The sequence below is a fragment of the Eubalaena glacialis genome, chromosome 2 (genome assembly GCF_028564815.1).
Source record: "Eubalaena glacialis isolate mEubGla1 chromosome 2, mEubGla1.1.hap2.+ XY, whole genome shotgun sequence".
Lineage (NCBI taxonomy): Eukaryota > Metazoa > Chordata > Mammalia > Artiodactyla > Balaenidae > Eubalaena > Eubalaena glacialis.
The window spans coordinates 101,386,627-101,401,137 of record NC_083717.1 but is presented as its reverse complement, the minus strand read 5'-3'; the positions used below and the strand labels follow the sequence as shown (position 1 = coordinate 101,401,137).

The window sequence follows — 14,511 nt, the reverse complement described above, 5'->3', positions numbered from 1 at the left end:
AGCAAAGAATGTAATAACCCTAACTGCACAGAGTATTTGTTGTTTTTCATAATGTTTTCCTAGGGGTGAAGCAAAACTCTCTCCATAGCCATTATAACAATTTCCAACTGTTAGAGTGGCACTAGGCTGTCAAAAACAGGCACTAATGTATTGCCCTGAATCAAGGAGACTGAGTCTTTGCTAAAGTTAAGCATTAATTTAAAGGGTGTCAAGGCAATCAAGAGTAAATTATATAATGTAACTTCATTATACAGAAAAAAGAACAGCTAGAGACTCTAGAGATCTTGCTCCAGGTCCAAAGTTGTTTAGTAAGTTAAAAACATAATTTCAAGAGCTTGAATTCTAGATTAGCATTTTAGATAATTTTTATAAATATAAAATGAAATAAAACAAATTTGTATAGACTCAGAGACACAAAGAGTCTAGATACATTTGTAAACTGAGGTATTTATATAGTTGAGTCACAGGCACACCACAATTTTGAGCATATGACTCAGACTTTGTATCTTATATACAGTTAGTTTTTAAACGTTAGGGCACAAGAGTAAGCATAGAGTTTGCATAACTGAAGATTTATAGGAACCCCAGGCTTGCTCAATTACTTTTGGGATTTTACTCCAGAGTTTAAACTATTGTCTTCAACCAGGTCTATAAGGTCTATAAGTAGACATGCCTGTACTCCGGCTTCCTATTACACTTAGAATAAACCCAAACTCCTATTACCATGACCTTCAAAGTTCTTTATGATCTGGCTCCTGTCTGCTTTTCCAGTTTCACTAATCTCTCACTTCTTTTCCCATTGCTCATGTACTTCATTAATATTGGCCTTCTTTCAGTTCTTGGAACACACCAAGGTCAGTCTTGTTCCAGGCGTCTCAAAATTTACCTCCTCAGGTGGGCCCTTCTTACTTAAAGTAGGTCCCTCTACCCATTTACCTCTCTGCCTCCTATCTTCTTGAATACCTTCTTTGTATCCCATCCACACCCACCCTGCCTCTGCCACACACACATGCCAAAGATCAGCGTGTTTATGTTCTCCCACTGGGATGCATACTCTTTAAGTGCAAAGACCACTTCTAGAATACTCACCATTGTATCACCAAAAGTCCAAGACAACATCTGGCACCCAGTAGGTATTTGATAAATATTTGTTAAGTGAATGAATCAAGGAAGTGAGAAATGTTGGTTGTATGGCATGATTCAAAGTTGAGACTGAATTTATGAAATGGGACTGACAGAAGAAAAGATGAAGATAAATCCATAGTGTGGTGATGGTGGTGGGAATGTAGTGGAAATAAATCTTGGACCACAATCTCAAATATGCAAGGGATAACATATAACTTTACGTTTATAAATCAACCTAGCTTCAACTTTGAGAATTTCAACTCCCCCTTACCTCCCACCCCCAGTTAGTGGAAAACTTATGTCAATTATTCTTGGGTTCCCCTCTTCTGCTTCAAGATGAGATAGAATTCAAGGGGTTTATTCAGGGCCAAGGCAAGGACTTCTGGTTGTTGAGTCATTTGTCTACTCTGGTTACTTCTGGGTGTTCACTGACTCTGCTCACACAGTTCCTTCAGGTCTGAGTTCTCTGCTCTTCCAGATTTCTTTTAAAACATGGGAAATCTTTATGAGGGGTGCTTATGAGCCAGTCTGTTTAGACACATGGGCAGGCTTTACACTTTGGAGCTTTGCTGCTTCTGCTGTGTGCTGTGGAGTTACCAGAAATGTAGAGCTAGGTTTCCCAAATAGACTTTTCTCTATGCTGCCTGTTCTATGGACTCTACCTTCTCTGGGATGCCTCTCAAAGGCACTTTTTTGTTTCACTTCTTTTCAGGGAATTTCGCACAGTTTTTTTTTTTTTCCTCTTAAACTCCAGACTTTATGTGTAAACTACATGCATATGAATGACTGAATATTTTTTTAAAACTGTATTCATAATTTCCTCTAAAATGGCTTTCCAAAGCTGGCATCTAAAGCGCTCTATCATCTTCTCAACTCAAAAGAGCCTTAGGATCATCTTTGACTCCCCCTTTTTCTTCTTCTTTCTTAGTAAATGAAATTACTGGCTTCAAAATAGCTTTGCTTTCTCTTCCCACTGCCAATCTGTTGATTCTGGAAGTTATCATCGCACACTAGAACCTACTGTAATAGCGTCTTGATTTGTCTCCATGCTAGTTTTCTGCTCCCCAAACCATCCTTTATACCATCACAAGATAAATGAACCTATTACTATCCATTTCCAAAATACTTCATAGCTCCTAATTGTTTCCCAGTTGAGGTGAGATGATTTGGCTTGTTATTTATGGTCCTGAATGATTTGAACCCTCCATTCTCTTGCCTGCATTCCTTCTAGACTCTCCCCAACCTCTTTCTTAAATTATTCTCTTTAGTAAAAATTTTATACTGCTCATGTATCTCATCACTTGCACTTGTAAATACTGCATGAACTAGAATATTCTCTTCCCAGCCTACTTACCAGCTGTACTTCTCTAAACTGTCCTAACAGTTATTCCCTAATTCTTTGAAGAGATCACTTTGTGCAGCCTTTTGATAATCTTTCTATTATTGTCTTGAATTACAAATTATAAATCTATTGTTATTTACTTTTCACGTTTTCTTTCCCTAATTAGACTGTGGACTTCTCTTTTTTTTATTTTTTATTTTTATTATTTTTTTTAACATCTTTATTAGAGTATAATTACTTTAAAATGGTGTTACTTCCTGCTGTATAACAAAGTGAATCAGCTTTACATATACATATATCCCCATATTTCCTCCCTCTTGTGTCTCCCTCCCACTCTCCCTATCCCACCCCTCTAGGTGGACATAAAGCACTGAGCTGATCTCCCTGTGCTATGTGGCTGCTTCCCACTAGCTATCTATTTTACATTTGGTAGTGTATATATGTCCAATCCACTCTCTCACTTTGTCCCAGCTTACCCTTCCCCCTCCCCATGTCTTCTAGTCCATTCTCTACATCTGCATCTTTAGTCTATTCCTATCTTGCCCCTAGGTTCTTCAGAACCATTTTTTGTTGCTGTTTTTTAGATTCCATATATATGCGTTAGCATATGGTATTTGTTTTTCTGACTTACTTCACTCTGTTTGACAGTCTCTAGGTCCATCCACCTCACTACAAATAACTCAATTTCGTTTCTTTTTATGGCTGAGTAATATTCCATTGTATATGTGTGCCACATCTTCTTTATCTATTCATTTGGCGATGGACACTTCGGTTGCTTCCATGTCCTGGCTATTGTAAATAGAGCTGCAATGAACATTGTGGTACATGACTCTTTTTGAATTATGGTTTTCTCAGGGTATATGCCCAGTAGTGGGATTGCTGGGTCGTATGGTAGTTCTATTTTTAGTTTTTTAAGGAACCTCCATGCTGTTCTCCATAGTGGCTGTATCAATTTACATTCCCACCAACAGTGCAAGAGGGTTCCCTTTTCTCCACACTCTCTCCAGCATTTATTGTTTGTAGATTTTTTGATGATGGCCATTCTGACTGGTTTGAGATGATACCTCATTGTAGTTTGGATTTGCATTTCTCTAATGATTAATGATGTTGAGCATTCTTTCATGTGTTTGTTGGCAATCTGTATATCTTCTCTGGAGAAATGTCTATTTAGGTCTTCTGCCCATTTTTGGATTGGGTTGTTTGTTTTCTTGGATATTGAGCTGCATAAGCTGCTTGTAAATTTTGGAGATTAATCCTTTGTCAGTTGCTTCATTTGCAAATACTTTCTGAGGGTTGTCTTTTCATCTTGTTTACAGCTTCCTTTGCTGTGCAAAAGCTTTTAAGTTTCATTAGGTCCCATTTGTTTATTCTTATTTTTATTTCCATTTCTCTAGGAGGTGGGTCAAAAAGGATCTTGCTGTGATTTATGTCATAGAGTGTTCTGCCTATGTTTCCCTCTAAGAGTTTGATAGTGTCTGGCCTTACATTTAGGTCTTTGATCCATTTTAAGCTTATTTTTGTGTATGGTGTTAGGGAGTGTTCTAATTTCATTCCATTACATGTAGCTGTCCAGTTTTCCCAGCACCACTTATTCAAGCGGCTGTCTTTTCTCCACTGTATATTCTTGCCTACTTTATCAAAGATAAGGTGACCATATGTGTGTGGGTTTATCTCTGGGCTTTCTATCGTGTTCCATTGATCTATAATTCTGTTTTTGTGGCAGTACCATACTGTCTTGATTACTGTAGCTTTGTAGTATAGTCTGAAGTCAGGGAGCCTGATTCCTCCAGCTCCGTTTTTCTTTCTCAAGATTGCTTTGGCTATTCGGGGTCTCTTGTGTCTCCATACAAATTGTGAGATTTTTTTGTTCTAGTTCTGTGAAAAATGCCAGTGGTAGTTTGATAGGGATTGCATTGAATCTGTAGATTGCTTTGGGTAGCAGAGTCATTTTCACAATGTTGATTCTTCCAATCCAAGAACATGGTATATCTCTCCATCTGTTTGTATCATCTTTAATTTCTTTCATCAGTGTCTTATAATTTTCTGCATACAGGCTTTTGTCTCCTTAGGTAGGTTTATTCCTAGATATTTTATTCGTTTTTGTTGCAATGGTAAATGGGAGTGTTTTCTTAATTTCACTTTCAGATTTTTCATCATTAGTGTATAGGAAAGCAAGAGATTTCTGTGCATTAATTTTGTAACCTGCTACTTTACCAAATTCATTGATTAGCTCTAGTAGTTTTCTGGTAGCATCTTTAGGGTTCTCTATGTATAGTATCATGTCATCTGCAAACAGTGACAGCTTTACTTCTTCTTTTCCGATTTGGATTCCTTTTATTTCTTTTTCTTCTCTGATTGCTGTGGCTAACACTTCCAAAACTATGTTGAATAATAGTGGTGAGAGTGGGCAACCTTGTCTTGTTCCTGATCTTAGTGGAAATGGTTTCAGTTTCTCACCATTGAGGACGATGTTGGCTGTGGGTTTGTCTATATGGCCTTTATTATGTTGAAGTAAGTTCCCTCTATGCTTACTTTCTGGAGGGTTTTTATCATAAATGGGTGTTGAATTTTGTCGAAAGCTTTTTCTGCATCTATTGAGATGATCATATGGTTTTTCTCCTTCAATTTGTTAATATGGTGTATCACATTGATTGATTTCCATATATTGAAGAATCTTTGCATTCCTGGGATAATCCCCACTTGATCATGGTGTATGATCCTTTTGATGTGCTGTTGGATTCTGTTTGCTAGTATTTTGTTGAGGATTTTTGCATCTATGTTCACCAGTGAAATTGGCCTGCAGTTTTCTTTCTTTGTGACAACTTTGTCTGGTTTTGGTATCAGGGTGATTGTGGCCTCGTAGAATGAGTTTGGGAGTGTTCCTCCCTCTGCTATATTTTGGAAGAGTTTGAGAAGGATAGGTGTTAGCTCTTCTCTAAATGTTTGATAGAATTCGCCTGTGAAGCCATCTGGTCCTGGGCTTTTGTGTGTTGGAAGATTTTTAATCACAGTTTCAATTTCAGTTCTTGTGATTGGCCTGTTCATATTTTCTATTTCTTCCTCGTTCAGTCTCGGAAGGTTGTGCATTTCTAAGAATTTGCCCATTTCTTCCAGGTTGTCCATTTTAATGGCATATAGTTGATTGTAGTAATCTCTCATGATCCTTTGTACTTTTGCAGTGTCAGTTGTTACTTCTCCTTTTTCATTTCTAATTCTATTGACTTGAGTATTCTCCCTTTTTTTCTTCATGAGTCTGGCTAATGGTTTATCAATTTTGTTTATCTTCTCAAAGAACCAGCTTTTAGTTTTATTGATCTTTGCTATCATTTCCTTCATTTCTTTTTCATTTATTTCTGATCTGATCTTTATGATTTCTTTCCTTCTGCTAACTTTGGGTTTTTTTTGTTCTTGTTTCTCTAATTGTTTTAGGTGTAAGGTTAGGTTGTTTATTTGAGATGTTTCTTATTTCTTAAGGTAGGACTGTATTGCTATAAACTTCCCTCTTAGAACTGCTTTTGCTGCCTCCCATAGGTATTGGGTCATCGTGTTTTCATCGTCATTTGTTTCCAGGTATTTTTTGATTTCCTGTTTGATTTCTTCAGTGATTGCTTGGTTACTAAGTAGTGTATTGTTTAGCCTCCATGTGTTTTTATTTTTTACAGATTTTTCCCTGTAATTGATATCTAGTCTCATAGCATTGTGGTCAGAAAAGATACTTGATACCATTTCAATTTTCTTAAATTTACCAAGGCTTGATTTGTGACCCAAGATATGATCTATCCTGGAGAATGTTCCATGAGCACTTGAGAAGAAAGTGTATTCTGTTGTTTTTGGATGGAATGTCCTATAAATATCAATTAAGTCCATCTTGTTTAATGTATCATTTAAGGCTTGTGTTTCCTTATTTATTTTCATTTTGGATGGTCTGTCCATTGGTGAATGTGGCGTGTTAAAGTCCCCTACTATGATTGTGTTACTGTCAATTTCCCCTTTTATGGCTGTTAGTATTTGCCTTATGTATTGAGGTGCTCCTATGTTGGGTGCATAAATATTTACAATTGTTATGTCTTCTTCTTGGATTGATCCCTTGATCATTATGTAGTGTCCTTCTTTGTCTCTTGTAATAGTCTTTATTTTAAAGTCTATTTTGTCTGATATGAAATTGCTACTCCAGCTTTCTTTTGATTTCCATTTGCATGGAATATCTTTTTCCATCCCCTTACTTTCAGTCTGTATGTGTCCCTAGGTCTGAAGTGGGTCTCTTGTAGACAGCATATATACAGGTCTTGTTTTTGTATCCATTCAGCCAGTCTATGTCTTTTGGTTGGACCATTTAATCCATTTACATTTAAGGTAGTTATCGCTATGTATGTTCCTATTACAATTTTCTTAATTGTTTTGGGTTTGTTATTGTAGGTCTTTTCCTTCTCTTGTGTTTTCTGCCTAGAGAAGTTCCTTTAGCATTTGTTGTAAAGCTGGTTTGGTGGTGCTGAATTCTCTTAGCTTTTGCTTGTCTGTACAGGTTTTAATTTCTCCATCGAATCTGAATGAGATCCTTGCTGGGTAGAGTAATCTCGGTTGTAGGTATTTCCCTTTCATCACTTTAAATATGTCCTACCACTCCCTTCTGGCTTGCAGAGTTTCTGCTGAAAGATCAGCTGTTAACCTTATGGGGATTCCATTGCATGTTATTTGTTGTTTTTCCCTTGCTGTTTTTAATATTTTTTCTTTGTATTTAATTTTTGATAGTTTGATTAATATGTGTCTTGGCGTGTTTCTCCTTGGATTTATCCTGAATGGGACTCTCAGTGCTTCCTGGACTTGATTGACTATTTCCTTTCCCATGTTAGGAAAGGTTTCAACTATATTCTCTTCAAATATTTTCTCAGTCCTTTTAAGACAATCCATTTTTAAATTTAAGTCTTGAGCATTTAATTAGCAATTTTTGACCTTTGATCTATTGACTTCTTAGTATAAAATCTGTAGGGTCAATTTGGAACAGATGAATTTAGTAGCTCTTGAATATCTTTACATGTGAATTAACTGTTAATAATTTTCATTTCTTTAGAAGAAATATCCAAGTCCTAGGAGTTCTGACCCTGCTCAGTATTGTTGCCTACAAAACTAATGGAGGTATGATTCAGATCACAGTAGCATCATACTTTTTTTTTTTTTTTCCCCCTTCTAGAGAAATACATGATGGAATATTTTGTAGCTATCTAGCTTTCAACAGAGGCAATTAAGGAAGGGCCATCCTCTTCTGCTCTAATAAACTTAGAAATGTCATATTTGGTGCCTAAAGAATAACTGAGTATGTTTAAACTATGCTGTGCTATTGATTCTCTTCCCCAAAAGCATAGACACAAACGGAAATCACATAAATTATAATACAACTGAACGTACTTAATTTTCTTTTCCTATTTGGTCTACATGCACCACCTGGTGGTAAAGTAGTGCATTTCAAGTGCAGTGTGTGTGTGTGTGTGTGTGTGTACGTGTGTGTTGGAGGTATTTAATATGGGAAAGAGAATTTTAATATGTATTCCTAAATATTGTTTTATATTAACAATGCAATTATTTTGCAACAAATATCTAGTAAAACACTAGAACGCTACTATATACACGTTAGAACAGGAAATAAAGGGGAGAATAACTCATGTTGGAAAGCAAAGTAGCATTCTCTTATTTACATGAGCTATAACTCTTAAAATTCCATCCCTAAATTAACATTTATTTATTGCATTAATGTTCTTATTAAGGGCAAGAGTCAAACATTGATAACCAATATAAAACCATATAAAATTTTTTTTTTATTTTTAAGAATAATAATTTTAAGAGTATGTATCTTCTTCTTTATCTTAGTAGTTAGTGTTAGTAACAAGTCACAGAATTTTAAAACTACAAGGCACAAAAGAATCATCTAGACTAATTTTACAAATGTAGCAGCTGAGATTCAGAAACTTCAGGTGACTTGCCCAGGTCATACTGGTAATCAGTGGCGCAACTCAAATAAGAATGTTGTTATTCTTACTTTCAGTCTAGTAACATAAGATATAAAATTATACTCATATGCAATGCTGAAATATCTCTGTATGAAGAGATATACCCTTAACTCAGCTATATAGTTCTTGAAGACAGTAAGATGTGAATTAATACACATTAGTAATTTCATTCTAACATTCTGAACACAAAGGAATAATAGTAGAAATGCATGCATCATAAAGCTATGTAAAAGATTTTAAATTAAAAAAATCCCTTTTACATACATGTTCCAAGGAATATTTTCAACTTATATACAACTGCTATGTTATAAGACAATCTAAAAAATTCCCTTTCCCCTTCTAACTGCTTCAGAATCAGAGATCTGTTTCTACAAAGTAGGTACCCAGTTGTAGATCTGAGCATAAACCATGTTCATAGCTCCCTCTCATGACCATTGAATGAATACTATACAAGCCTCCTTTATTCTCGCTGTTGTATTCAACTAACAGCTCACTGGTTAAGTTTTAATTGCTTCCAATGAGGTCAGCAAAGGTATTTATCGAAAAGTCCTGAATAAAAGGCTCCACACACACACACACAAGCTCACACGCGCTCACATACACAGAGAAAATCCTCTTGCCTGTTGATTTATGGAAACAATTATGATTCTGCTGGAGAATTTCTCAGCTGAGAAATAGTTTGTAGCTACAGTAGAGAGGCTCAAGTTGCACAGGGCAGACAACAGACATGGAATTCTTGTGTATCCAGCTGTTATCAACAGAACAAGTAAGTGACTATTATTTGTCTTTAAAAATAATGTTGAATATTTGTTAGTAGTTTATCTCTTTTTCTGGTTTTAGTACTGAGGGGAAAAGTAAAGTTACCAGATTTTTGAGCTGTGAGATTATCTATAGTAATTCTGTTGTAGAACTTACATAAAGATAAGGTTGAAATTCTCCAGAGCAATCCTGACATTTAACTTGAGAAATGTGGGCAGTTCAGGAGAAAATAACTGACAAACCACAAACGTAAAAGAATATAATAAAGAAATCTAGGGAAAAGCATTTATATTTTGTTAATAGTAATTTTAGAACTTAATTTAAATCAACAGCTCTAATTGCAGGATGTTTCTTACCAAGTACGAACTGGAATGAATGGTACAATCATATTCTGATTTGTCTCTACTAATGCATAACTTTTGTAAATCTACATACAGAGTGGTAAAGACACTGACATCCTCTGTGAAAGCCGTTTTAAATGTACTTTCACAGTATGAATTACACAGTATGTTATAATAGTGTTTACACACTGAAATTTATACATATAATTTTTCATCTTCCTCTCTCTCCTCCCTCCCCATTCTTAATCTCTCATTGCAAACAGAAGTCAAGTAGCAAACAGCAACGCAGCAACTGAGCTTATTACAACCTGTTTTTATAAGGATATACTGACAGAGAGTTATTTAAGGAGGAATTCTATATTGTTATCAGGAACTAAAAGGATAAGGCTAACAACTTGGAGCGTGCAACTACTCTTTCTTAAATCAATCTACAGTTCACAGATAGGACGAGGTCAATGACCTAGGAACAACAATCAACTCAAGATTTAATTTTCATTATGTTATTCATGAACACCCGGGGCACTATACTATAATGCGCAAATGGATACTGACATGGATCCTGCCAAGTTTGCTCTACAGATCATGCTTCCACATTATCTGTCTAGTGGGCACTATATCTTTAGCTTGCAATGACATGACTCCAGAGCAAATGGCTACAAATGTGAACTGTTCCAGCCCCGAGCGACATACAAGAAGTTATGATTACATGGAAGGAGGGGATATAAGAGTGAGAAGACTCTTCTGTCGAACACAGTGGTATCTGAGGATTGATAAACGAGGCAAAGTCAAAGGGACCCAAGAGATGAAGAATAATTACAGTAAGTAATGTTTTTTATTTACAGAACAGCTTATGAACCTTAACAATCTGTGAAAGGATCAATTTTCAAGTGACATGTTTTCTCAGTTTCCTTTTTTTTGAAAAAAAAAAATTAAATATAATTTTCTATTGGCTCTAAATCGGGATAGTTAAACTATGTTCCTAAAACCATCTCCTGGAGTAGGGCAAATCTACTAATACTATAGTTAGAGCTGATCACTCAAGCCAATTTGAAAATATATTCTCCACATCCTAAGCTCAAAATGCTCATATGTTAAGCAAAATGTAAATGCTATTATTCATACTGAAATGTGATTTATTGTCTTCCAGCAAAAGTCATTAGGAACTCTAATAGAGTACTCAGTAAATGCTCACCAAAAATGACTTACCATTAGTTTGAGGAACAGATAATTTTTTAAAATAATTTGATTTCCCTTAAAAAATATTTCCATGGTGTGAAATACTGAAAATATGCCTTCAGTGACTTGTGCAATTGTGTATAGTTTTAAAACAGAAGGGGATCTGTGGTATCCTCATCTGTTCATATCATAAAGAGCTTGTATTTGATTGCTTAATTATTTACCTAGCCACAAAAATAGGTTCCTTCTAACATTTTCTTTATCTAAATATTCTGTGCCATAAAAGTTCCATGTTACCTTAAGAGAAATGTGAATGTGAAGGAGGAAATAAAAGTGAGTTGGAAGAGATGTTAATTCCATGACTTAAATGCAAATAATTACATTTTCCTCAAGAATCAGTTATTCTTTCCATGTTGATATGTCAGGGTTGGATTTATCATTTAGCAGTTATGATTAATAACCAATTTCAAAAATATTAAGTTTTATGGGGTAAAATATCAATATATACCTGAACATACCTGAACATTAAGAATTTAAAATCCCTGAGTGAAAGGAAATTTTGTTTGTATTACTAGTACTTGAACAATGTTATTACCATATCATTTTATAATATTATGTATGTTAAAGTCAACTGAAAAAGAATGCATGGGGTGATGGTGTAAACATTTGCCTAGCACAGTGCTAGGATTATAGTGAATATTTAAAACTTTTGCTGCTTGTTTAATAAATGGCTTTTAGGCTTCCAGACTAAAGAACCAATATGGGAATATGGGGAATTACGTTTACAATATGAAAATGAGAGAATCCACTTTTTAAACTCTAATTGATATAGAATGTTAAGGCCATTTAAATGGATTGCTAACAGTATGGTTTTATTATTACCTCTATTAATAATGTTAATGCGCTAGTTCTAGAATATTGTTCTGATTATACTGAATTTAGGTAAGGAAATAACTACTTGGAGGAAAGTTTTGTGGATAGCTACTTCTCTGTGAGCAACAGAATTTGGCTCACATCAATAAATAAATTTATTTAAAAGTTATTGAGATTTATAATGGATAACAGAACCTGGTGGAGAAAACAGAGCCCAGGTGGAAATTATGACAGATAGGTCCAATGCCTGCCTATGAATGCCTCTGGAACAATTTCTTACTTTTTCCAATTCTCATTTTTTTTATCTGTAAGATGTGGGATATGTACAGATGATCTCCAATACACCTTCTAGTTCTTACAGTCTATTTTATTCTAAACCTCAGCATATATAACATAAATGTGAACAATCTAAGTACTCATAATTACCATAAACATTGAATGAGATGAAAGTGAATGTTATCTCAATGATAAGTTGAGCTGTCAGAACTAATTTCAAATTGTAATAATAAGGTTACTGAACCTAAACACTATAGAATTCTTCCATATGCTAATACCTTTTGAATGCTTTTACCAAGTAATGAAAAAGTGAAAAATTAGATGTAAAATCCAGTGAAAGTGAATAATATTCATAATTATTTGGGATCAATTGGAATATCTACGATTGGAATGCATTCAGATATATATGTTTTATTTTATATTAAAATTTCTTGAAACCATGAAACTCAGGTATTTTAAAACATACACAAAATGCTGAAGTTTTTTATAGTTTGAAACACAATTTAGCGCTGACCTTGAGTAACCACAAAGCCAATTTGGCAGACAATTTCTATTCTAACTCTAATTTTACAGTAAAAAAAAGAAAGGAAGAAAAAGGGAGGAAGGAAAGAAGGAAGGAGAGAAGGAAGAAAGAAGGAAGGAAGGAAGGAAGAAAGAAGGAAGGAAGGAAGGAAGGAAAGAAAGAAAGTCATTTTATATCATTATAAATTAGAATGTCACAATACCAATGTACTAAAAGACACGATATATGTAAATAATCTTCACTTCTATAAGCTTTTCCATAGACTGTATATCTAGTCTATATACTTTCTTGATATGATAAATTCTCCTGGAAAGGGAAACTTACATCGGGATCATTTCAGTAACTCCAAAATTGTTGTCAAGTTGTGCTGCTATCCTATTGAAGAAGAAGTCTGTCAGGCTTCTCCATAAAGAGGGGCTAATCACTGTTGTCTATAGGAAATCCTAAGGCACTCCATTGGAAAATATATGGAGAATAACATAGAACAGAATTCTGATAGTCATTTCCTATTATTCAATTTTAAAATTGAATGCCTCATACATAAAACATGCAAATTGTCACATGTGAAGTTGAAGCTACTGTATCCAGGTACAAAGAAATCCAGGTACAAAGAGAGTGCTCAACAGAATTTTAAAAAGTCAAAGAAAACAAAAAAATTGAAATTATAGAACTTGTAGATTGTTTACATTCCTCAATCCTTAATTGAATTAATGAACAAATGAACAAAAGATGTTTCCTTCCTATTTTCATTAAGATGAGAAAGTAAAAGGTAATTGGATTGTCTACTACATTGAAACTCAGCAGAGTTCAGAAAGTGGTAAAGATGAAAACTAAACTTTGAATTTCATTTTCAATGTTCTGATGCCTTAAGTTCGTTCACTGGTTGTTAAACATCCTTCTTTGGAGGCCTTTTAAGATGGTATAGATTTAAATGTCTTAGATGATAAAAATTTGCATGAAAAGTTAGATGCCAGCTGCATGAAACAGTTTTTCTCTGGGTTACCATACGAAAGTCCCCAGTCCGTTCTCATGGCTTTGCCTTGAATGAAAGGGAAAGTGACCTGAAGATGTTAATGGATCTTGAAGGACTGCTTACTTCACCAGCAGAAGCACTGCTCCCTCATAGGAATGTGGCTTATAAGATATTGCTAAGATAATGGATTGGAATAGGTAGGTGGGGTGAAGAACCTGGGTGTATAATTCTCCTTCCAGAAGGTGTTGGGCTGGGGCAGGCGAATGGAGGGCCTGGAGGAAGAGAACAGGAGTGATAAGGAGGTGGATATGACGGCTCATGTCTCACATCTTTAGGGAATTAAAAAATTACTTGAGCTACCTTGGGTTGTAAGGGTCTCACTTCAGTCTTAATCATAGTGTTGTCTTGTGAAATATTTTAAATCTAGATAAGGATGAGTGAATGTCGGAAAAAATGCACCAAGTAACCCAACAGAAACAAGACTTGTATTAGTAGCCATATAAGCAAGACCTGACTATGTAAAAGTAGGAATTCATAAGAGGCCAAGAGATGCTGAACTGCATTTCTGACTCTGGAGGGGAGAGAGGCTATCACTGGAGAACGGGTCCTGAGATCGCACGCTATTCTTACCCTGGAGGCAAGAAAGCCTCTCCTCTCAACTTGTTCTCTGGTGGCACCACATTTAGCCTTTTAGTAGGTTTCTAAGCGATGAAACTAGAACTTAACCTGAACTAATAAAAAGAATAATAAAAGCATAAAATGCGCCTTCAGAATGAAATAAATATCCACATTCTCTGCAGAGGAGAACATTAATAATATCACAAAAGGACTGGCAATGGATGGTCAATACTTCCACTGCTGTTGTCAGAGTTTCCCCTGGGGGAACTAAGGCCAGAGGGTGAATTTAGATAATTGGACCAGGCAACTCATCAGCAGACAGAGGCAATCACTCCACACCTGACACAAATAACACTGCTGTTTAAGCTGGAAGTTGAGGTGGTGAGTGAGAGACAGCAGCAGTGCGCTGGGCAACCAACAACTGCCCTGAGAGACAGATGTGGACTCTGAACACTCAGTCCCTCAGGATGCTTTTCTTGCTTTCGGCATCCAATTACTAAAAA

The 14,511-nt window shown here is 35.4% G+C and overlaps 2 protein-coding genes across 2 annotated transcripts in view; one reads left to right on the top strand and one right to left on the bottom strand.

Moving 5' to 3' along the window:
- Positions 1-14,511, bottom strand: part of FAM227B (family with sequence similarity 227 member B) — a 263,913-nt gene that overhangs the window by 85,333 nt on the left and 164,069 nt on the right. The window lies entirely within an intron of this gene.
- The window catches only part of FGF7 (fibroblast growth factor 7), a 60,987-nt gene continuing 55,506 nt past the window's right edge, over positions 9,031-14,511 (top strand). The window contains exons 1-2 of the mRNA XM_061182155.1: positions 9,031-9,235; positions 9,833-10,387. Of these exons, the coding sequence (XP_061038138.1) occupies positions 10,102-10,387 (286 nt within the window). The 5' untranslated portion in view covers positions 9,031-9,235; positions 9,833-10,101. The remainder of the gene's footprint in view (positions 9,236-9,832; positions 10,388-14,511) is intronic.